We start from the raw sequence: 22,462 nt of genomic DNA on the forward strand, positions 1-22,462 counted from the left end.
ATGAGTCAGTGTGCATAGTAGGGCAGTTGACTTTAGAATCTTGAATGACAGTGTGTTCCTTGTGAAAACGAGATTTTCTTCATGAAAATTGTGCCAAATGCAGAGAATTGTGTGTAGTGTTTTGAAAAAAGTGTGTTTTAGAACTGCAATTTGAGTGTAAAGCAGGAATTGTGCTTGTAGTTTAGCAGAATTGGTTCAGGGGGTTGGTGCATGAGTTACATGTTGTGGTCATTGTGTGTCAAGTACCAGTATTTGTGTGTAAACAATTGAGAAAAACTGTAATAAAAAAAAAAAAGCCTATCAGAACAAACCTATCACAGGAGAAGACTAAACTTCACTATTGTTGTTACCACCAAAATAAAATGCTGTCAGTCATTGATTATTGATCATGTTTATGGTGTACAAAATGAAATATGCCATGGACTTAGAAATAACATTCATGTTTTCATGATACGTCAGCGACGTCAAACCTGATTACTCTCCGGTTATGACTTACATGTGTGAGTTCTCTCTGCAGGTCAGTCTGCATTCCTTTGGCTCAGAGTTTTGTGACGAGGCAGAGGTAGAATTTATCTCACTCCAAAAAATCTTAAAGGGGACATATCATGAAAAACTCTTTTTATTTACTGCTTGTGTGCACATACATTTTGGTCTCTTGAGTGGCTACCAACCCACAAACTGTGAAATAAGACAACCCAGTCAGTTGTTTGTGGCCTGCTTAGATCAGAAATCATGTGACTGAACAAGCCATTCAGATTCGCTCCCCTTGCTATGTCACATGCAGGCTCATTAGAATGTATTAGTGTTGTCTAAAAAATCAAATTATCGATGCATGTCGATACTGAATATTTGAAATGGTTTCAATCCTCATTTTCAGCAGTATCGATACACAGGTACCAGCTGCTCTTTCTGCTCGCTCTTGACATGCACACACTGCTATTTATCATTTATTAAAAACCTTTATGCCCCCAATGCTGTGTACATTTTTCCCTGCGGTATCGAATAGTGATATTTTTCAAGGTATTGTATTGTTTGTACAGTTAAAAATTCCAGTATTGTGACAACAAGCCAATCAAAGCAGACTGGACTTTTTCAGGAGGGGGTCTTAAAGAGACAGGCGCTAAAACGAAGTGTTTCAGACAGAGGGTGAATACAGGTATATTCAGAGGGACAGTACGACAAAAATAAAGCGTTTTTTTTAACATTAAAGCATGTAAACTTGTTCTAGTAGAAACCCAAAATACAAGTATGAACCTAGAAATGAGCATGATATGTCCCCTTTAAAGGGCATTTTCCTCCTTGGTGCCATATTTACACCCAAACTCAGTGAGGTCTGGTTCACTCAAGCAGGACTATTATACATCAACACAAGTCAAAATGTAGAATACAAATCATATTTTAGTCTTCATATGTCTTCAGGCAGCTTAACATGCCTGTATTTTCTTCAGAGGTGGTGACAACAGGACACATGGGGTACATTTTAATTTGTTCTGCTGCCAATTGTACATGAGTTCTTGATCAGACTTTTTATTCCAGTCAACACATGGAATCATACAGAGGTTTTATGTGTTTCTAAGTAGAGAAATTCTTTTGTTTTCTAATGTATTTTTTTGTATTGAACCAAAAATATCATAGTACATAAATTAAATTTGACTGATAGGTTTCCAACACATTCATTTCTCATTCACAGTCTGTCAAAAAAATAATACAAAACACATCGTAAACAGTTGAAGGCATTTAGCAAAAGAGCAGCATGCAAACAACAGGCCTCTAAATATTAAAATCACAAGAAATAATAACTTGTATAAAAAATATTTAAATTGCATCCAGTGCATATCAATGTGTGTACGTGCTAAAATTATATCATTACGCTTAATTATATCTTAGCTCTAATTCAATCTTATTAGACTACAATAAAAAAAGCAGTAACTCCTAGAAATAGGTAAATTAAGCTGCAGGTGGCGCTGCTCATCGAGTTATCTAACAGTGAGGACACAACGACAGTGATCCCTGGCTTGCAGTCATCACAGTTTTCACCACAGAAGTAGCAGGAGTTCATGTTGCGCAGAGCATCTGAGTTGTATGTTTTTCTTGCTTTTCTCGCTGTAAAATAATCATATGATATTATGATAATCCGTACATGACGCAATATATATCACTGTAAAATCATACTGGCCAGTATGTTTAGTGGTCTTAACTTTTGCCAGTCTAACACAAGATAAAGCTGACTTTAATGAACTGAAACTGTACTCACTAGGTTCATAGTAGTCGCAAAGGTGCCCCACAGCATCCTGTACATGGGCCACTTTATAATCTCTGATGATCGGAAGTCCGATGCAAACCTCTGATTTGTTAAGCTGCAAATGGGACCAGAAAAGCGGATGATTACATGTGGTAAAAAACAATATGATGTTTACTTAACTTATTCTTTCATATCTTGTGAATATGTACAAGGAGGTGACGAAGGGAATACATTTTTTCTTTGAAACCAAAATGCTTGTGGTGGGAGGAGAGAAGCCAGTGAGAAGTTCAAGAAAACCTCCTTTTGTTTGTCAGCTCGACCTAGCTACAGTGAGATAACTACTGTGATGATATCACATACTGACACTGATATCCTGTAGCTAGACTGCCTTTTTCAGTCAGCAACAAGGGTACTACACTACAATAGCCCTCATGTTATTTTCCTCCTCTTTTACACATTCAATTGTACTTGTAACAAGAAAACTGTTGCAGACTCTTACTGGAGCTACCTCTGTGGATACAGAGGTCATGTTTTCAGTACCTTTTCTGGGATTGTGGGTAAAGCTGTTAACGTGTTGACTACCCCTAGACTGAGGACACGATCAAAAATGCTTTTTCCCTGATAATGCTACACTGTGAACAACAAATCCATATTGAAATCAACAGGAGGAGAGTTAGTAACATTACCTGTTAGAAGACGGTGGGCAGCACGGCCCTGCTTGGCTAAATATCGGAGCTACTAACGTTAACGGCGGTGCCATTACATCACATTATGAGGTGTTTCGAGCTATGCTCGGTTAAAAATGACGATTGGGCGAAGGTATTTTACAACGTTATCATGATGTGTTCAAATATAATCTCTTAAAATTAAGTTTTTGGCGAGAAACTTGAATAAATCCAAGTTGTTTGAAGGGGATGTTTTCACAGCATTATAAAATATATATTAGAGAGGGAATTATGACCTGTCTAACTTTCTAACACTAGCTCTAAGCAGCTTATGATATATCATTAAAACTACTAATGCCAAGATGGTTTTTAATCTAAGCAAATATTTAAATAATCATTTGAAATGTGTGTTTTTATGCTAATAACCACTATAGATGACAATAGCAAAATACAGTACAGTAGTGTGTACAGGACTGAAAAAAGATAATTTCAGACCCTGACCACACATAACGTAGCTGTAAGCATCTAGTGCTTGTATGCTCGTAATTTCTCGCTGGTGTAACATTACACGCTAGGTTTCTCCACCAAATACATGTATATATTTTGAGCCACTGAATATTGTGCCACTTGCTAATGTCTTCTACCCACTCACTGATAGCACAAGGATCTGGAAAGTCAATTTGTTTAGGTTGCATTTGCGATCTTTGGTGGTTAATGCCCTTGCATAGCTTGACAAGCTATTGCACTCCGCACTCTGCCAAAATACATGCACACAGTTACGTACGTCATCATTGTTTGCAAACTGTAGAAGGTTCAATGGGTTATGATGGCTGATTTGGATACTTCTTTACTCAACTTATACTGGTTTCATGCAATACATGAATAAAATTGAAGTAAAACAAAAGTATTTAGTAATCCCCCACCAGAAATATATTCTTGGCAGTGTGGTGAAGGCTTTGAAACATCATTTAAACCATCATATTGGGAAATCAAAAAGATCTGATTTGGGCTAGTCAAAAATATCTTCAGCCCTCGTTCTTGGGCTCCACCCAATATGGTTGTTCTAGTTGTGGTTTGACAAAATAACTTTTCGTCCCTGACCATGAAATGACGACACTTACTGAATCTAGGTAGAGGCTGACTTTCTCAGGCAGTATCTCCACCTTTCTGATGAGACCTGTTGGGGCAGCAGCTGCAGGAGAGAGACTGAAACCACTGAGCATGCCCACCTCCAGTAGAACCATGCCCGTATGAGATATCACCTGATTGTTCTTTAACCTGGAGAGGACAAACGCAAGACAGATTTTAGTTCCTTGTTTTGTAGGATATCTGACATGCATGACAACGTAAATAAAAAAAATATGGATGATGTCAGAAATAGGGCTGCACAATGTTAAGAACATATTTCATTGGGATTATTTTGACTGATATTGCAATTTGCGATATTAGAGGGAATAATATTTTTTATTTACATTATTCTCATTTTCAGTGAAAAACATATTAGAATGAATATGGTATGATTTTTGCAGTATCTGTACCAAACAAAGATGGTCTTTGTGAAGGCAAGGACATCTCTGCAGTAGGCCATATTGTGATTTCGATAAAATTTTGATTAATTGTGCAGCCCTAGTCAGAAATATAGGCATATTTTACAACAAAAAAACTTAACTTGACATACAGGTCTATCTGTATTTTAGTACTTACTTCATGCATATAGAGACCAGCATGTGATCGTAGTCTCCTTCGTCAACAACGTCAATCTCTAATGAGAAAGCCTCCTCGTCTTTGGCGTGCTGGAGTTTCTGTGAAAAAGCTTTGCTCTCCAGGTTGTAAAAGACATTCATCTGGATGGATTCATGGAGATGTTAAAAAATGTAAAAACTTGGATTTAGTGGGGAAGAGTTAAAGTTTACTGGACTGCCGGATACCACAGCAAGAGATTATATGAGTCTGTAATGTAGGTGATTAAGTTCAACTTCCTCAAGGTCACAAAAACAGTATCTGTTCTAGAAATCTCTCCTTTCCGTAAAAGCAAAAATGGAATAAAGATTGGATCTCTGTATTTGGTTCAACATTAAAGTATTGAATCACGGAAGGTTAAAAACAGGATATTGGGAGGACGGGGTTTGGAAAAAGAAGACAACAGGTTGTAATGTTGAACATAGTGAAAAGATTAACCTTTCACCAAAGTCCTCGTCTGAGTGATTTAATCTGGAGATGTTAAACACAGACAGGACTTCAAGCTATAGTATGTGTTCCAGATGTTAATTGCTGGCAGGCCATTATCATGCCACATTTGCATTTCGCTGTTTTGGGTTTAGCATTTACAATGCAGTATATTGTGCTGGGTGAATCTACCACACACAGCTGACGTGTTCAATTTATTCTGGTCATGCTCCAGTTGTTAGACCGTTCTTTATGTTGACTTGAATATGTTAGCAGCATGAAAGCATCCTTGCATTGTGGTGGGTTGTTTGGAGTTGTGGTGTTACATTTTCCTTAAACATTGGATAGGTTTACCAAGCACAGACATCCGTCTGAAAAAATTCACACGGAAATTTATAAAAACTGAATTTGTGGGTTCTTATGAATGATCGCACATCTCTGCGTTCGTGCAGAGGGAAAGAATATTCGGACGGACCTCGGTTTCAGTGGATTTGCCCCTGCGGAAATATATGTTAGACCAATGAAATCCTGTCTTCCAACCGATGTCATAAAAATATCACTGTCATTCTGCATAATAATTATCCCTGTGCTTCTGGTTGTTGCACAGAGAGTTTGTATCTTGTAACAATGGTTATTTGTTTTTCGGGGGTAACGGATTGTCGGACAAATGGGCTTTTTCAGATATACATATTTTTCAGATTACTGGTGTTTCGGAATAGCAATGAGCCGTCCCCTTCTCATCACCCAATAATGTACGACAAAAACTACTACCTCAACAACCAAATAAAGGACAATATATGGCTTGAGATCGCCCAGCAGATGGGATACGATTGAGATGGTAATGTAGCTGATATGCACTTGCTAAAGTTATATGTTGGTCACAGAACAGGGCTAGCCACAACAGCTAGTGTTAGCATCACATTTGGGGTCCGGTTAGTTTTGTGTAGTTAACGTTAGCCCCTTAGACGAGTACTGTCTGGATAGGTTTTTGTTGTGTTGAGTGGAAACTCATCGGGCCGCATTGCCGAGTATGGAACACGGCAACACAAATAATTCGCACCGGACCCGGTGTGCATAGTTGTCAATGGGGAAAATTCGAATGCGGAATCTCTGCATTCTTGCAAGGCCGCACCACAGTTTTGCATCGCACTGGTATAATCAAATCTGTAGTTTACAGTTAATAAATGTGATGGCATGAATGTACAGCACAGTAAAAGAACAACAGTAATATTGTATAACTACCTGAAATATTGCAAATCCTCGTCCTTCCATGTATATATTTAGGTTTATATCTTTGTCGGCATCAATCTAAGAAAAAAAAATTCAAAGTAGGGAAATAAAGAAACGCCAGGATGACAATAGTATATCCACGTGGTACAGTAAATACAGCATCATCTAAAATACCCAATATATCAAGCATGCAACAAGCATGGGATTCCAACCCAGGTCTATTACCTCTTGGCTCTGATACGTCAGATATGTGGTGGAGTTGATGGCAAATAGTGACACAAACGAAGACGCTGGGTCAGATATGCCGAGTCTGACGTCGATGGCGTTGGCACCATTGAAGGCAGCGTAACAAGCCAAAGCCTGGAGGGCAACTACTGTGTCCTGAGGAAGAAAAAGGGTAACAGGTTTAAATACCTGCATCTGGGTTATATCGCATTATGTATCATTTAGTGCAGGATATTTTTGCAATATGGTATAGTCGAGGAACAAAAGCAGGTGTGGTGTCACCTCACCTGTGTTGTCCCATAGCCTTCTAGATGGTTCCTCTGCCTGCTCAACCATTTCATGAGTGCAATGCTCTCCACCAAGCTGCCACGCTTAAAAAAAGCCAGTAGCACGTAAGAGGTCATCTCGATCTGTGCTGAGCGCGGCTGCCAGTCATGTGACTCCAGGCCAGCTGAGGATCTCCACATCATGACTCCATCTTTGGAACAAAATCACAACGTACGGAATCAGATTAATTGTGCTGCACAATTTAAAAAAAAAAACTTCCATGAATGTCATTAGGGATCTAATCACACACACACACACACATTTTTTTTTGCTAATGCTCTTGTTCTCCTTTTATAATAATCTACAGTAGATCTTAAAACCTTTAAGACCCATAATATGGAGGATGGAACTTGGCAAAACTAAAAATAAATTAATAAATAAATAAATAGATAAATAAATGTCATTAAATTTAGCAAAAATCATATTAACAATAAAGTTAGCCATTACTTAATTGATCAAATGTGACATAAATTGATAATTCTGTTTTAATTTGCTTCTTTATTTATTTATCTTTGTATTAATTCACTTATTTATTTACTCTTCTGTTTAATTTTCCCTTTTATTTAATGATGTATTTATTTTTATTAATTTTAAATGTATTCGTTTATTTTTTAAATTTATTTAATATTTATTTTTAGATATGTGTATTTATTTATTTATGCACTTATTTCGCCAAACATATATATTTCTGTATTCTTTTCTTTATGTATTTCTTTTTACATTTCTTTATGCATTTTTTGCCTCATTATGCAAATGAGGGGGCTATGTAACACAAGAGTCAAATTTTGTAGTAATTTTGTAATCGCTTTACAACCAAAAAAGTTCTAGCACTTGACCAGATGGTGGCACAATAGAGTAACTACCTACAAATTGCCCAAAGACATAGGATCCACAAGTCCTTTTTAATAGTAGCAGCCTGTAAAATGATGATTCGTCTTTCTGGGTAGCTAAAGAAACATGTTTTACATTTAGGCTTGTATTTGTTTAGTCGTTGGTTGTAGAAAACATTTGTAAACTCCTCTCTGACTTCTTGCCATCTCCAAACGTGGCATGCGGAATCTCCTTACATTGATGATCGAAAGAAACCCTTGTTTTTTTAGCCACAATGAATAGGGCCAATCAATATTGAGTTGTGGCACATACAGTATTTGGCCAAAGCAACTGTAAATTGCAAAGTTTAATTTGAAGTTTGACATAATGGTTTCTTCACCATTTAACAACAGGGTACCAAATTTCTGGTAAGTTCACATTACAGCGGTGCTAAAAGTAATTATCAAATATTTGTAACTCCAAGATAGTTTTCAGTCCAACATCTAATAAATCCAAATGGAACAAAACCTGGCCGGAATATGTCCCTAGTGGCAGTCTCATAGGATGTAATGCACCCGTCTCTGGTATCAACAACAATAACAAGACAAAGAAGACAAGAAAGTACAAATGTGGCTTTTGCACATTCCTGAAGATAAAATAAACTTTTTCTAAATTACCTCTGTAGTCAGCTCTCCTGCTGAGCTCAGTCAGGGCAATGCCAGCCACAGGACTATTAGCAAGAGCTAAAGCATAGGCCACCAGACACAGGCTGTAGTTACTGACCACTCCACTGGACACTTTGTCCTCCAGGTACGTCTGGGCCAGGGACACATTCCCTGAGTACGTTTCCTTCACACAGAGGAACCAAACAAAAGATCATTACTTTAAACTAACTTCTTTTCCTCATATACTACTTGAACATGACATACACTAAAGTTTGTAAGAAAATCCCATTTTATAACTTCCTCTACTGAAATACACAAAGTCCCGTAACTCACCATGTAGTTCTCGTCCTCCAGCAGTGCCATCAGCACATAGGCAGTGAGTGCCACCGGACCATTATCCAGTCCTCCCTGCATCTCCGTGTGGATCAACCTGCCCACCTCTCTGAACTCTCCCTGGGGCCCTTGGTGTTCCAAGAGCCAAGTCACAGCCCTGGACAGGACACTCTGTTCTATCTGCATGTATGGCTGAGCCTGGAGGAAGCACCTCAGCACGAAGGCTGTCAACCTGGGACCCCAGAGAGGAGAGGGAGCATTAGTGGCAGAGAAATTAAAGCATTTTCTACCCTCTAAACTAATATAAATTGACTTAATACTACTCTTTTTTTTGCTGCAACAAGTGTATAACCATTACACTGGTGACCTACCATGTGCTACCAGAGGGGTCGCTGGCTCCGAAAGCACTGAATGAACCATCATCTAGTTGGTAGGACAGTTGTCTCTGATATCCTTACAGCAGAAAATAGAACAAGTTTGCAACTTAATCCGATAAAGCATCGCTCAAAAGATGTCCTATAGATTAACCCATAGATTATATTGTATACAGTACATTTACTGTAAGTCAGTGACTCATGTAAATGCTGCTTACCTTCCTTCATGTAGCCCAGAGCCCTGCTCCTGATCTCTTTATGGTCCTGGGCGGACTTGTCCAGGTACTGGGTGACATAAATACTTGGAGCAAAGTGGATCATGTTCTGCTCGCCACAACCAAGAGGCAACTGAACCAGCGAATCCAAGTTGCTGATGGACAAGGCCAAGATATCACCTGTGTAAAGCAATACAGGAGGGAAGGAGGAGGAATTTGACTGTTACTCAACATGTTCATGAGTAGGTTTCAGATTGGACGGACCTAAAGGGGGACAGAAAGTGTCTGCACTGTGAATCATTATACCTTTTCCCACCTTTCCAATACTGCTATTACGAAATCTTAAAGTTACAAGTTATGGAATAATGGAGAAGAAACAGTGGGCAATCTCCGGGTCTGAAAAGTGAAGCCAATGCCGAAGTGCCTTACGCTGAATTCACACCAGGCAGCGGCAAAGTGCGGCTCTCTGCAATAAGTACATTTTTCTGCGACCGGGAGGCGTATTCATGTGTTTAAGGTGGGAAGAAATTATTTTGTAATATAGGTCAACATGTAACAGGAGTCACAGGATCTGTTTACTGATTGGTTGCGGGTCCTCTCTGGTCGCACTTCGCCGCTAAAAGTTCAACTTTTCCCATTTTTATATGTATAGAAGTCTATGAGAAAATGACCCTTCTTCCGCTTGATTTATTACCTCAGTAAACATTGTAAATATGAGTTTATGGTCTCAATCGCTAGTTTCAAGTCTTCATCAATACCGCATGATGTTCATTTAGTAATTTATGGTCCCATTTAGAGTCAAATAGACCATAAAGCAGGGTATGTTTTAGGGTGTGGCTACCTTGTGATCGACAGGTCGCTACCATGGCGTTGTCCGGTCTGGGAGTTATCGGTGTTTTCGTCTTAGAACTTTAACCATTTCACAGTGTGTTTTCAGTTCATGAAAGTTAATCCTAACCTATTTAGCCACCTAAAAATGTCTTATTCAGCGTTCGGTTGCGCTCCACCCTCTCGTGTCACTTCTGGTTGCAAAAAAACAAGATGGCGACGGCCAGAAACCAAGATGGCGACGGTTAAAATGCTGAACTCAATGCTTCCAAACGGCAGTCCACAAACCAATTAGTGACGTCACGGTGACTACGTCCATGAGAAGAAACTATAAAACACCATCGCAAGCAGAAGGCTAAACTCAAGCTACACATTTTCTTGATGTTTAATAAAGCTCACTATCACAACAAGTACAGAAACCACAAATTTGGCTCCAACTAAGGAAAATACTGAGGCTTGCCTTCCCACCATGACGAATGCCCAACATCCCTCAACCTGAATGGAGCCAAGCCAAACAGCCCGACAGCTGTTCAGAATCTGCCAGCCATAAATATTCCTGTTTGATGTCCATCTTTCCCATTTTTCAACATTCAGTACCTAAATGATTTCAGGACGTATACCAAAGCTCACCATCTATACACAAAGGACAATGCGGGCACATATTACACATGCCTAATTGACCAAAAGTAAACATGAAGATCACTCGGATGGAACTGCCACTGGCACAAGAGGGAGGACAAAATCGTAGACGTACCAACCAATGCCACATGGGCCCGCTGGCTGCCCGGAACCACATCTGGTGGAAAGGCGAAGGAGACGGATCTGGAACTGTTGGGTTTCGCTGATTCCATCCCCAGGAACAGAGTCTCTGAGAAGGACTGTTCAACTCCCTCAGGCTTCATAAACATGGAAGTTATTTATAGGATTAACCGTATGCCACGTAGCACATTGTATTTCTGAATGCATTTTTGTTTCTACTGGGACATCAGATGCATATGTGTTTCCATCATACCACACCTTCACAAGCGCTCTCCAAACAAGGCTGTCTGAGGCCTCCGCAGATACGGCGTCCACAGATATTTCCATCTGGCCCAGAGCCACAGGCCTTATAGGGAACAGCGCTGAAGCAGACGCATGGCTCCCTAAGATTAGCTTTTGGGCATTTACCACCAAGACATCCCCTTTGCGAGCCAAAACAAACTCAAAGGCCTCACTCTGTGCTAGCAGCACCATGACCTGTGGAGAGAAACATCCTTTAAAACAAAGAATGGAACATTTTCTGTGTGCCATAAATGACATATTATTGGAATATACTAATAAATCATCAGTTAGGTATTTTGTTGGAATTGTATCTAAAGGGTAAAGTAATACTTTACAGGTCAGGTGATTTACCACGCCTGTTTTAGCCAGAATATTCCACTAATGCAGTCCTTCGTACCTCTATGTCGTGCTCTAAATGGTTGATGACGTTCAACTCCAGCACTATCTCCTCTCCTCTGATGAGGTATGATGGGACATCCAGAGACAAGGAAAAATCTTTGGAAACGGGCAGCTGTGAATGAGAGAACATAAACCAATTCAAAAGCAACTTGGGCTCACATTGTTAGCAGTGGATATTAAAAGTTAGGGAACAGGGCTCCTACCAGTACGGCTGCATTTTTTGTCTACAAGACAGTATAGGAAGTGGGAAAAGAGATTTCAAGCTTTAGAGTTTCTCATACCCTTTTTCCACCAAAATTAGTGTGCATATGCAGGTTTTTTAAACACGGGAAAACCCGCTAAAAATAGACAATAGACTCCTTTCCCATTGCAAGTAGACGAGTATGCCTCTTTTTTTCCCTGGTGAGTCACATTCAACGTCACGGACGCGCCGGCCGGCACCAGAAGCAGGATTAGTAAACAGTGAAAATGCTGCGATGATTACTTTTTTATACCTCTTACTTTTACTTTCTTACTTTTCAGTCTCTCTTTCAAACTCTCAAACCAGAGTTGGTGATTGTTGGAACAGTGGAAAGACTAACAAAGACGGTTTGATGAGTTTTCTTTTGTTTCTGTTGAGTTTGAATGAAGTGTGTTTCGATGATCAGCCAGGTAAAATGACTGTTGTCTGACTGGAGGCTTTTAGGAGAGCATACTTGATTTTAATTGTCCAAAACCCTGTTGATTATATTTATTATATATTCACTTCAACGCGTGTCAAATAGCGACACATCAGAAAAGGGGGGAAAATTTGCGTGTCCACCCGGGTGTCATGTTTCTATCACTGCCGATAAATACCCGTAACTACTGCAATCATTTGTCCCGGGAACGAATGCTGATTGTAACCTTTCCCACTGAAGGCAAAAGCCAGATGTTAGTGGGTATAAGTGTTTTTTTTGTCCAGTGGGAAAGTGTCTTCAGTGTGATACCAAGAGGAAGGACTGAAAATCAAATGCAAAAATCACTTCTCATGAAGCACAACATGCACTTTGCAAAAGCAAATAACAAGATTTGTGGAAAATATAAAACCCCAAATTTGAGAAACATCACTGATATATAGAGTCACATACTGTAGTGAGTATTTAGTTACCTTTTGTGGCACAGGAGTGAAGCCCAAACCCAGGTTGTCTGACATCACCAGTGCAACAGCTCTCAAAGACGTAACGCCATCTGGCACTGTTATTTCCCCACTTGTCCATGTTTTATCACTGATAGAAATGACAGAAAAAAGCACAACACAGAATTTATTTCGCAGCTTTCATCCTAAAAATTAGTATGCAGTGAAGCATGCTTATGTATTTGTCTCATTTGAATCTCCTGTCCATTTCCAGCATATGCACCTCGCAGCACTCACCTAACATTAGTGTCAAACCACAGCAAGGATTCAGTGTCGTCCATCCAAAGGCTCCAGTAGTTCTCTACCGTTAGGGCATCTGCTTCTGAAAACCCCAAAGAAGAGAGAGGAACTGTACAAATATCTGAAGAATGAAGATTAAATCCAGTAGTATGGAAATAGTGGGACCAACCCAATATTCAAAATGTCCACTAGAGGGACTCCAAATACATGCTATAATAAAAAGATCACACTGATTCAGTGTGTTATTTATGATCATACCATATTTAGGTCCGTCAGGCTTGTTTTTCTTATATAGTCTGGTATTGGTCAGCATCCTAATATTACATTCCTGTGGTGTGAAAGACACAAAGAAGATGATAACAACTGTTATAGTAGCTGCTAAAATTACAGCGATACTGAGTTTTTTTCGATGTAAACCAGCATGAAAGCCTATACTGAGAAGTCCACTATCAGATCATTAGTGTAACAGCCAGTGAAATATAGGTCAGGTCTCTGCAGGTGATGTAAGGTGTAAAACACTCTCAACTCTGTAGATGCCCGAGGAGATCTTTAAAATGGTCTTTTCTACCAGACACAATACATGGCGCCAATGCTTTAGAGATGAGAGAAGGTCATCTTAAGACAGCCTGCTGTGGTGAAGCTTTGTTTCCTCCCATCTTGCACCCATCAGTAACCCTCAGGTCCTGCAACCAACACACTAGAGTTACCAGCTCTTAGAAAGAGCAGAGTCATCTCCTAACAAAGCAGACAGATAGGTTACATCCAGACTAACCGGTTTAGTGGTCACACACTGAATGCCCATACAGTATCTAACTGGGAAAAGTGTGACCAGGAAGTATTTACAACAGATTAAGGAGACTGTGAAGCCTTATAATTAAACTGTGAAATGGACAAAAGAGAACTGACTGTATCTAAACAGGTGACTTTCTGGAGGGGGTTCACAGGAGTTTAAGTTTCAGAGATGATATTGGTCTCTTTGGTGTGAAGATATAAACTTTTAAACCTTTAGGCAAATTAGGGGATTGTCATACCTGCTCCACTTTCAAGCCGTGGTCAGCCTGCGGAGCGTCATCATGCGCCCCCATTATCACGATTCCCACCTGGGATTTCGGTTCTATTACAGTCACGGTGAGCGATACTTGCTCACCTGGTTGGGCTTTGTCAGCGCTCCAACTAAGAGATACCTGATGAAAGCAAACACACAACAATCACAGGCATGTCCGGGAGAAACGTGCACCTTTTAGAATAATATGATAGAAAAAATTAAAGTACATAGTTGTGTTGGTTGATGGGTATGTGCGCTGTGTCACTGGCGACCTCTCCGTCAGAAAGGATGCTGTAGACCGTGACACAGGCCTCGGGGGACCAGGACAGTGTTGGGGTCAGAGTAAAAGAGGGGGAAGTTTTTGTCCCAGCGGCCACCACTTGACCTCTAGAGCTCACCTGGAAGTACAACAATAAAAGTATTTGTTCTTTACATTTAACCACAAACTTCTTCTAAGATTTTATTGATCTCTACATTTGCATTCAGTCTGGCTAGCAGGTAGCCCTCTACATTTAGCATCAAATAATATGTTCAAATCACAACATGGCAAACTCAAGCTCTACAGACAACAACAGCTGTCAGTGTGCTGTGATTATCATAAAGTGGGCTGGTCTGTAAAGGGAGACTCGTGGGTGCCCATAGAACCCATTTTCATTCACATATCTTGAGGTCAGAGGTCAAGGAACCCCTTTGAAAATGGAAATGCCAGTTTTTCCCCGCCAAAATTTAGCCTAAATTTGGAGCGTTATTTAGCCTCCTTTGACAAGCTAATATGACATGGTTGATTCTAGTTTCATATATGATGCCAGTATCTTCACTCTAACTTTTAAACTGAGCCCGCTACAACCAAAAAATCGCAAGTTGCACTAATGCGTTATCGCGTTAACTTTGATAGCCCTAAAAATATGTGAATCCACAAAGTTTGTGAAAGCCTGAAACGTTGTGCTCATTTTGCTTGGGATGTGAAGTGTTTGCAATTACCACAATCAACATATGTCCATATAGCACTTAACTGAATTTAATATTCATATTTATGATAAACCCAGGGGTTATAATTACTCTCTAAATTGATCCTCCCTCCAGTCACAGGGCTACTTTCATTGTTAGGAAAAACTAACTAGAAATAGATCACCTTCACTGCAAACGATGAGGACACAATCATATTAAGTTATAGGTTATGTTATTTGTAGATGTATTGGATGCATTATTCAATATATTTGACCAAACATACCACAAAGTTAAGCATAGTTGGTTGAAAGGTGCCTTTCACATCTATCCGAAGAGACGATCCAATCTGGAAGTTAAACACGTTGTGTGAATTATGTCTTGGTTGCATAATTTACAACATCATTGAGGCATGTTTGCTGTATTATTTATTTTTTAATGTATCACAATGGCACCAAATATATCTTTAGAGTTACCTGTGCAGGTAGGGTGTCGATTGGGGAGATCTGAATATATGAGCCACTAGGAGAGGAGTAGTTGTTGTAGACAGTCAGAGTCTCCTCACTGGATTGGAATCTTGCCTGAATATAAACACAAGATATAGAAAATATGAACCAACATTTGAGATATCCTCAATATTTGTGTGTTGGCTGATGTTTTTTAGACGGATCTTGAGATGTTTACAGGACTTGGGGTCATTTTCTTAATAGTAAACGTGTGTAATCCTTCTGTACTGAAACTACTCATGTTACATACAACGAAACTGCCGAACACTGCTTCTCCCTGAGGACCAACATTCCAGGTACTGTAAATCAAAATACTCACCCGAATGAAAAGCATCCCTACTTGATCCTGTGATTCAAACTTAATGTGGACGTTCCCGTCCTCAGGCACTGCGAGTGTCAGAGTTGTGTTTTCGGCATTCGCCGCGGATATTCTCTGAGTGACTTCAATAACAGCAGAGTACATTCTATCCTGTGAGCGGAGTGGCTTTCCGTCATATCTAGAGATCCTTAGCTGTGGAGTAGAAGCAGGGGAAGGTAGTTAGCTTGTGGAAATAACAGTTTAAAATAGATGCTAAATAAACTGATAATAATAATTCACTCACTTTTGTAGAGAAGTGTAAAGATGGCTTCAGAGTCGGTGGAAAACCGTGGAACGTAAGCTGGAATGCGTTCGCCATGCGGCGGACTTCAACTGTTTTGTTCAGTTTAAATCCTTGGGTGACAAGAGATGATGTAACAGAATGATTTGAAGATGCAACAGAGATGCTTAAACTGACATATATCTACATCTATATCTCACCTGTGGAGTTGTCGGTAACACAGGCAGCAACATGTACACGGCTGCTAATTCCTTGAAGCACATCCTTGCTGAAGAAAAACTGTGTCGACCCATAGATCTGAAAGAACAGTGGTTCCAAAGTTAGACAATGCCATTTAATGTGCAGGTAATTTAACTATAAATGCTGGCTGAAGGCACAGAGAGTCTACTTGTGGTGTCAGTTGTTTTTATAAATGAGCTACAGGGTCAATAAAAACCTCACGTCTTTAGTTTGTGTTAGCATGAATGGAGAGGCTGCATTGTGCGTAACGGACGCCAGAGTGACTGAGACAGTTAGTGTTCCTTGTACAGGTTGTCCACTTGGGTAACTAGAGGGGGAAAAAAAGAAAACAAAAGTATACTTACTTACTGTATATGTGTAAATGTGAAATTATTGATGTGCATGAGCTAACTGAACTCACAGTGCTCTCACTGATCCTGATAGGTTATCTCCAACGAGGACCCGTGAAGGTGTCTTCAACAGCACTTCAAAGTCAGGATGCTCTGCAACAGCAGTCGGTGAAAGTATGGGGATGTCAGTAATTAAGTTCACTTACAAAACAAGACTAATGCTAGGTCTCAATTTGCGCACTTCCGTACTTAACACTTGCTATTTTGAGTGCGTAAGTGTGTTCACACTGTAGGGTATGGCACAATGTAGTGCGCTCAAGTACCCGGATGTTGTACTCAAAATGCTCAAAACGTTGAGTGTGGAACGCTGGACACTTCTCACCCTCAATGGTCACCATCTTTGCTACGTAGTGGAAGGGGAGGGGCTATCTATCTATTTCAAATTTGTGAAAACGGCGGGCAAGGAAGCCTGTACTGTAGTCAGATAAAAGCCATTATTGGGTTGATTTATCCGTATGAATTGAATTACTGCCGATACGGCGTGATGTCCATGGCTGACTATCACAAGCGGATCTACAGCCGTGTGCGATTTTAGACAATACTACCCTGTCGAAATTCACGCACTACACAATTAAGTACATAGTGTGTACAGTGTACTACGTGGAAATGTTCTAACGGAAGTATCCGATTTCAGACACAGCATAAGAGTCTACAGCCATGCTCTGTGAGCTAAATGCTAGCACACTAACATACTCAGTACATTTGCTAATTAGCACTTAACACAACGTACAGCTGACCCTGATGGGAATGTCATTAGTTTTGCAGGTATTTGGTCTTAAACCAAAGCACTGGACAAATAAGAATATTGACCTTATGGTGGCGCTAGAGGAAAAGTCAGTAGGATTCATCCTCTGGGGACCATGAATGTCTATATCAAAATGACATGGAAATCCATCTATAGTTGTTGAGATATTTCTGTCTTGCCCGACCGACCGATAGCGCCATCCTCTGCTGGTATGGCTAAAAAAATAATATTGCAATAAACTGATAGATCTATTACCATAATGCTCCACAACGAATGCTCTCGCATCAGTCACGCCCTGTAGGGAAGAGGATGGGAGATACAATGGGAAGATTTTAGACTTTTCTTATTCAATTCAAACAGCAGTCTTTTGCTACACGAAGGTAAAGACATTTCTATATTTCAACCCTACATTCACTGCGGTTGTGATCGCCCACTGTCCGAGAGGAGGCGTCTGGGATAAACTGAATTCCCGCAACACAATCCCCAGATTCCCTGTGGACTCCCACCTGTCGACAACGTTCCCGCTGGGATCCTGCGCGTAACAAAAGAACGTCAGTCAAACTTCCCACCACCTACACAATACCCGGCTAAAAAAATCCATTCAACTCCTCTGGCTTTGTTCTGTCACACAGGAGACATACCTGTACAGAAATATCCACTCTGCCTTTGTACGGATGGTTATCCAACTGTACAGACACAATTCTGACTCTGACGGTGTCGCCCGGTAGGTAGCGTGATCTGTCGGTTTGAATGAAGGTGGAGACATTCCTGGGGCTGAAGCTGAGGGTGGTGGTGTTGGTGAAAATAAGACTGTCCTCTTTGTAGCCCCTCACCGTCAAGTTTAAGAGGGAATTCTGGCTTATAGATCCAAGAATCTGGAGCGATTATAAAAGCATTTTTAGACACATATACATCCTTTCCAGAAAAACAAACATTTGAATGAAGAACGATCACAGAAGATGAAAGTCATACTCACAGGAGGGAGTGTGAGGACTCGGGTCAAACCTTAAAAACAGAATGACACTTTAGTCCTCTAAAAAGTCAAAAAGTGATAATGCAAATCAAACCTAAACCTCTGCGCAACTGCAGTGTCACCTCCTTGGAAGTCCTCTGTCTGGGCAACTTTGGTGTCGCCATGTGCCACCTCAGCCGTCACCCTGCCAGAGAAGTCAGCATGGAAGGTGACAGCCAGCAAAGTGGGTGTTCCAGCATGCAACACCTCCGGACCTGAGATCAGATACAACGTCCTAGTAGGACGAGGAGGAATGGCTTGTTATTGATTGGTGAAACAAGTCGGAGCACGAGATAAAAACTGCATTACTATAGAAATAATAATAGAAAAAGATTGTATTAACAAGTAAGAAAATATCGATACACGTGAGTATCGTGATATGTGTTGTGATATTGATTCTCCAAAACACTGGATTTTTAAATTACCGCTTAAAAATCTGACGGCCCGCCTTCTAGAATGAAGATACTGGCGTCATATTAAACTACAAAACCACGTTATACTATCTTGTCGGCTAAATTGTCGAAGGAGGCTAAATGACGCTCAGAAGTTACACTCAATTTTTGCGAGGAAAAACCGGCATGGCCATTTTCAAAGGGGTCCCTTGACCTCTGACCTTAAGATATGTGAATGAAAATGGGTTCTATGGGTACCCACGAGTCTCCCCTTTACAGACATGCCCACTTTATGATAATCACATGCAGTTTTACAAAAACAATGTAGTTTTTTGCATGCAGTATAAACATGTTATTTTTGCCTATTCTAAAACGGTGTACAGTAATTCTGGTATGTTCTTTATACTATGACTGTTTTCCTAAAATTTGATTTAAAAAAAAAAAATCACAATATATCGCCTTGCTTACAGTATAGCAATATATTGAATCATAACCCCTGTATCATATGTATCGTATCGTAATGCATAGCCCTACTAAAAAACTACGTCTCTTACTTGGACGGGTCTTGAGTCGAACCAGGCGCAGCAGAACACACAACTCCCACAAACACAACCAGAGTCCAGATCCCGTCCATGCTTCTGGTCCCCGCTTCGCCACACGTTCAACGTCTGCTTCAGACACCAAACTGACAGCGACCGCTTCGTGAAGTGACCTGGACCTACAGTACGTGTTACGAAACCCCACCTCCCGTCCGCCTCACACACCAGGATGCATACACATATTGTCACACATAGTCTTTGTCACACACAAAGGAGGAGGTAGTAGTAGTGGTGGTGGTGGTGGGGGGTTTCACACACTCTTAACGCCTTTGCCCAGGGGGATTCGTCTCATCTATCTATTCACGGTTTGACAACTCCCAGTCCTGTCCAAAAGCACACAGAGAGACGTTCTGGTTTATCCATACTGAGAAAAAAAACACGTCTTGAATGTGAGAATAGAACACAACGCTGCATGTAATATGTGACACAAAACCACCTGAGAGTTGAATTCTTGGAATGTTATCTGAAAGTTAAGAGGCTGTTTTTTGAATCTGCATCATTTTTTGTAAACATTTTTACTCTTTATACGGCGTCCTTGGAAAAGAAATCCATGTTATTGGATGCAGTTCAGCTACAGTGTGTGGTAAACAGGTTTGACATTTTAATTATTCTGCGATAACAGAACAATGGGGTGTTCTTGAGGCTTCGTCTTTGGAGAAAATGGTGATCAGTCACCGAAATGCAGTTAACTTTAGGGCTGGAACTAATGATTATTTTCATTGTCGATTAATCTGTTGATTATTTTCTCAATTAATCAATTAGTTGTTTGGTCTATAAAATGGTGAAAAATGTCAATCAGTGTTTCCCAAAGCCCAAGATGACGTACTCTAATGTCTTGTTTCATCCACAACTCAAAGATATTCAGTTTACTGTCATAGAGGAGTAAAGAAACCAAAAAATATACACATTTAAGAAGCTGGAATCAGAGAATTGTGACTTTTTTCCTTCAAAAATGACTCAAACCAATTAATCATTGCAGCTCTGGTTAACTTTGTTCCAACATAAGCTACTGGTCTTCGTTTTAAACTGAAAAAATGCATGTCATATATTGTATCTTTGTTTTGGCACTGTTATGCAAGTGTGATGCAGAAACAGAGGTTGCACAAAGAGTTTGCAGTAAAAATAGCAGCAGAGAGGAGATAAGCTGACATTGTGGGATCATGTTTTAACCTCTAAGCAGTAATTAAAATTTCCACCAAGGAACATGATGACACAGGCACAATGAAAGCCTGCATTGACTCTTCTTTACCAGCAGGAGGCAGTAAAGTCAAGGCCAACGCATCACTTTAGAGCTGAGCTTCTTCCCAGAAGAGATGGGAATACTTTACTTGGCTGTGTTCAGTCTTGTCATTGTAGTACGTGCTGAATGTACTCAAAGGTTTTTCTGGAAGTCACTGGGTTACACAATACCCACTAAGTATTATTGCTTCATATTAACATTTTATTTCTTTGGTATTTTAATCACACTAGTTACATATAAACATGTTTTTACAATGGTCCATTTCCACAAAAAAAAAAGGAGTATTTTTCCAATATTTGGCACGTGCGACTTTGGCAACAAACTCAGCTTTAAACTTGTCGAAACAAAACCAGTTATTCAGTTTCTCAGCGCTGGCTGGTGTAGTACGAGAGTGTGTTTGTGCATCTGTGAGGATGCAGGTGTGACGTGAGACACCGGATGGTCAAGCCTGTGTAGGCTTGCATTTGCTTTTGGCCTACGTCACTCCTGTAATGCACATCCCTGAGCACCCAAACAGCACTGGCACACTTGTGATAACATAGAGGCACTTTTTTTAGATTTTGATCATCGCCACACAGCCGCTGCGTTTTCCGAGAAAACACATTTGAACTTCACAAATCTTCTAACTGGTCTGCAGCCCTGCTTCTGAATGCATACCGAGCCCTTAGAAGATTCCAGCAGCTGTGTAACTATATGTGAGTACTGTACATTATTACATTCGTACACCAACAAGGTGCTGACAAAAGTGCATATTTACAGAGTGCTAACAGGTCCAGGAAAAAGTAGAATCTTTGCAGAGCATCACAGACAAGGTTAAAAGGCAAACACACATTGGCAAATAAAACAACCTGCAGTTAAAGGACTGCTTACAAATTTGATGAAGGACATGATGTAATACAGTACTTACAGTACTTTTGGCCAGTGAAGTACCAGTGTGGAGACATTTACAGCAACTCTACCTATACATACACCTTCCTCATAAGGATGCTATGAAAACGATCTTGATAGTCTTCATCTCTATTGTGGTCAATGATAGTCTTTATTTTGAAAGCTACAATATGTAACATTTTGTAATGAAGTGATAGTTGGAGTGTTGGAGTGAATTGGGTATGAGGTATTTATCCATGGTAGGAGTATTACTTAAAGTAGATGGCAGTCGGTGTGACCCCAGCTAGAAGAAACAAACAGGAGAACCGACACCGGAGTAAAGCAATACAGTGCTTTAAACGGGAACGGCAGAAAAACATATTTTAGCCACCTAATAGAAAGGCTCACCTAAAAAAACAAAAAACAATATCCGTTGAATTGTACGCTATATTTAGAATATTTTCACCACCATTAGACAGCCGTCTCTTTCTCTTTTCCGACGGGGAACTGAACTGAAACTTATCTATACTCTCTCCAAAGCCAGCAGGCTCAGATGACAAAAACAGTATAGATACATTTCACTTTCATTTCAGTTTGCTGTCGGAAAATATTCTAAATATAGTCTACACTTAAACGGATAAAATAAGTTTTTCTGCTGTCCCGTCCACAGCAGTACAATGCTTTGCTCCGGTGTCGGTACTCCTGTTTCTCGATGCTTGTGTCACACTTTCCGTCATCTACTGTAAGTAATACACCTACTATGGATAAGTACCTCACACAACCCCACTACAAAACACCTGAACTATCCCTTTAAACGGTAGTTGTGTAGTTAATCCTTCCCCTCCTGCTCAGTTGGTCAGATTCTGATAAGCTATCTACTTTCACTGTGTCTGAATTCTTCACACTACATACTGATGTATGTCAAATGCCAGCTGATTAAGTATGAGAAAGATATAAGAATGCGTAC

General features: G+C 40.1%; 1 protein-coding gene across 1 annotated transcript; it reads right to left on the minus strand.

Moving 5' to 3' along the window:
- Nucleotides 1–1,185: 1,185 nt before the first annotated feature.
- On the minus strand, nt 1,186–19,460 carry LOC119474918 (CD109 antigen-like). Its single transcript, XM_037747277.1, has 32 exons — nt 19,344–19,460; nt 18,481–18,632; nt 18,362–18,390; nt 18,027–18,260; nt 17,795–17,917; nt 17,641–17,680; nt 16,652–16,733; nt 16,453–16,558; nt 16,212–16,308; nt 16,015–16,124; nt 15,732–15,923; nt 15,383–15,487; nt 15,193–15,255; nt 14,189–14,359; nt 13,948–14,100; nt 13,175–13,244; nt 12,914–12,998; nt 12,650–12,767; nt 11,519–11,632; nt 11,098–11,316; nt 10,835–10,976; nt 9,256–9,432; nt 9,035–9,116; nt 8,664–8,895; nt 8,343–8,514; nt 6,816–7,006; nt 6,529–6,684; nt 6,316–6,381; nt 4,612–4,751; nt 4,029–4,185; nt 2,255–2,357; nt 1,186–2,103 (listed from the first exon to the last, which is right to left on the minus strand). Exons 1-32 carry the CDS (start codon nt 19,421–19,423, stop codon nt 1,904–1,906), a joined length of 4,161 nt encoding a protein of 1,386 aa, XP_037603205.1. The 5' UTR covers nt 19,424–19,460; the 3' UTR covers nt 1,186–1,903.
- Nucleotides 19,461–22,462: the final 3,002 nt, after the last annotated feature.

Source organism: Sebastes umbrosus, chromosome 16 (genome assembly GCF_015220745.1).
Source record: "Sebastes umbrosus isolate fSebUmb1 chromosome 16, fSebUmb1.pri, whole genome shotgun sequence".
Lineage (NCBI taxonomy): Eukaryota > Metazoa > Chordata > Actinopteri > Perciformes > Sebastidae > Sebastes > Sebastes umbrosus.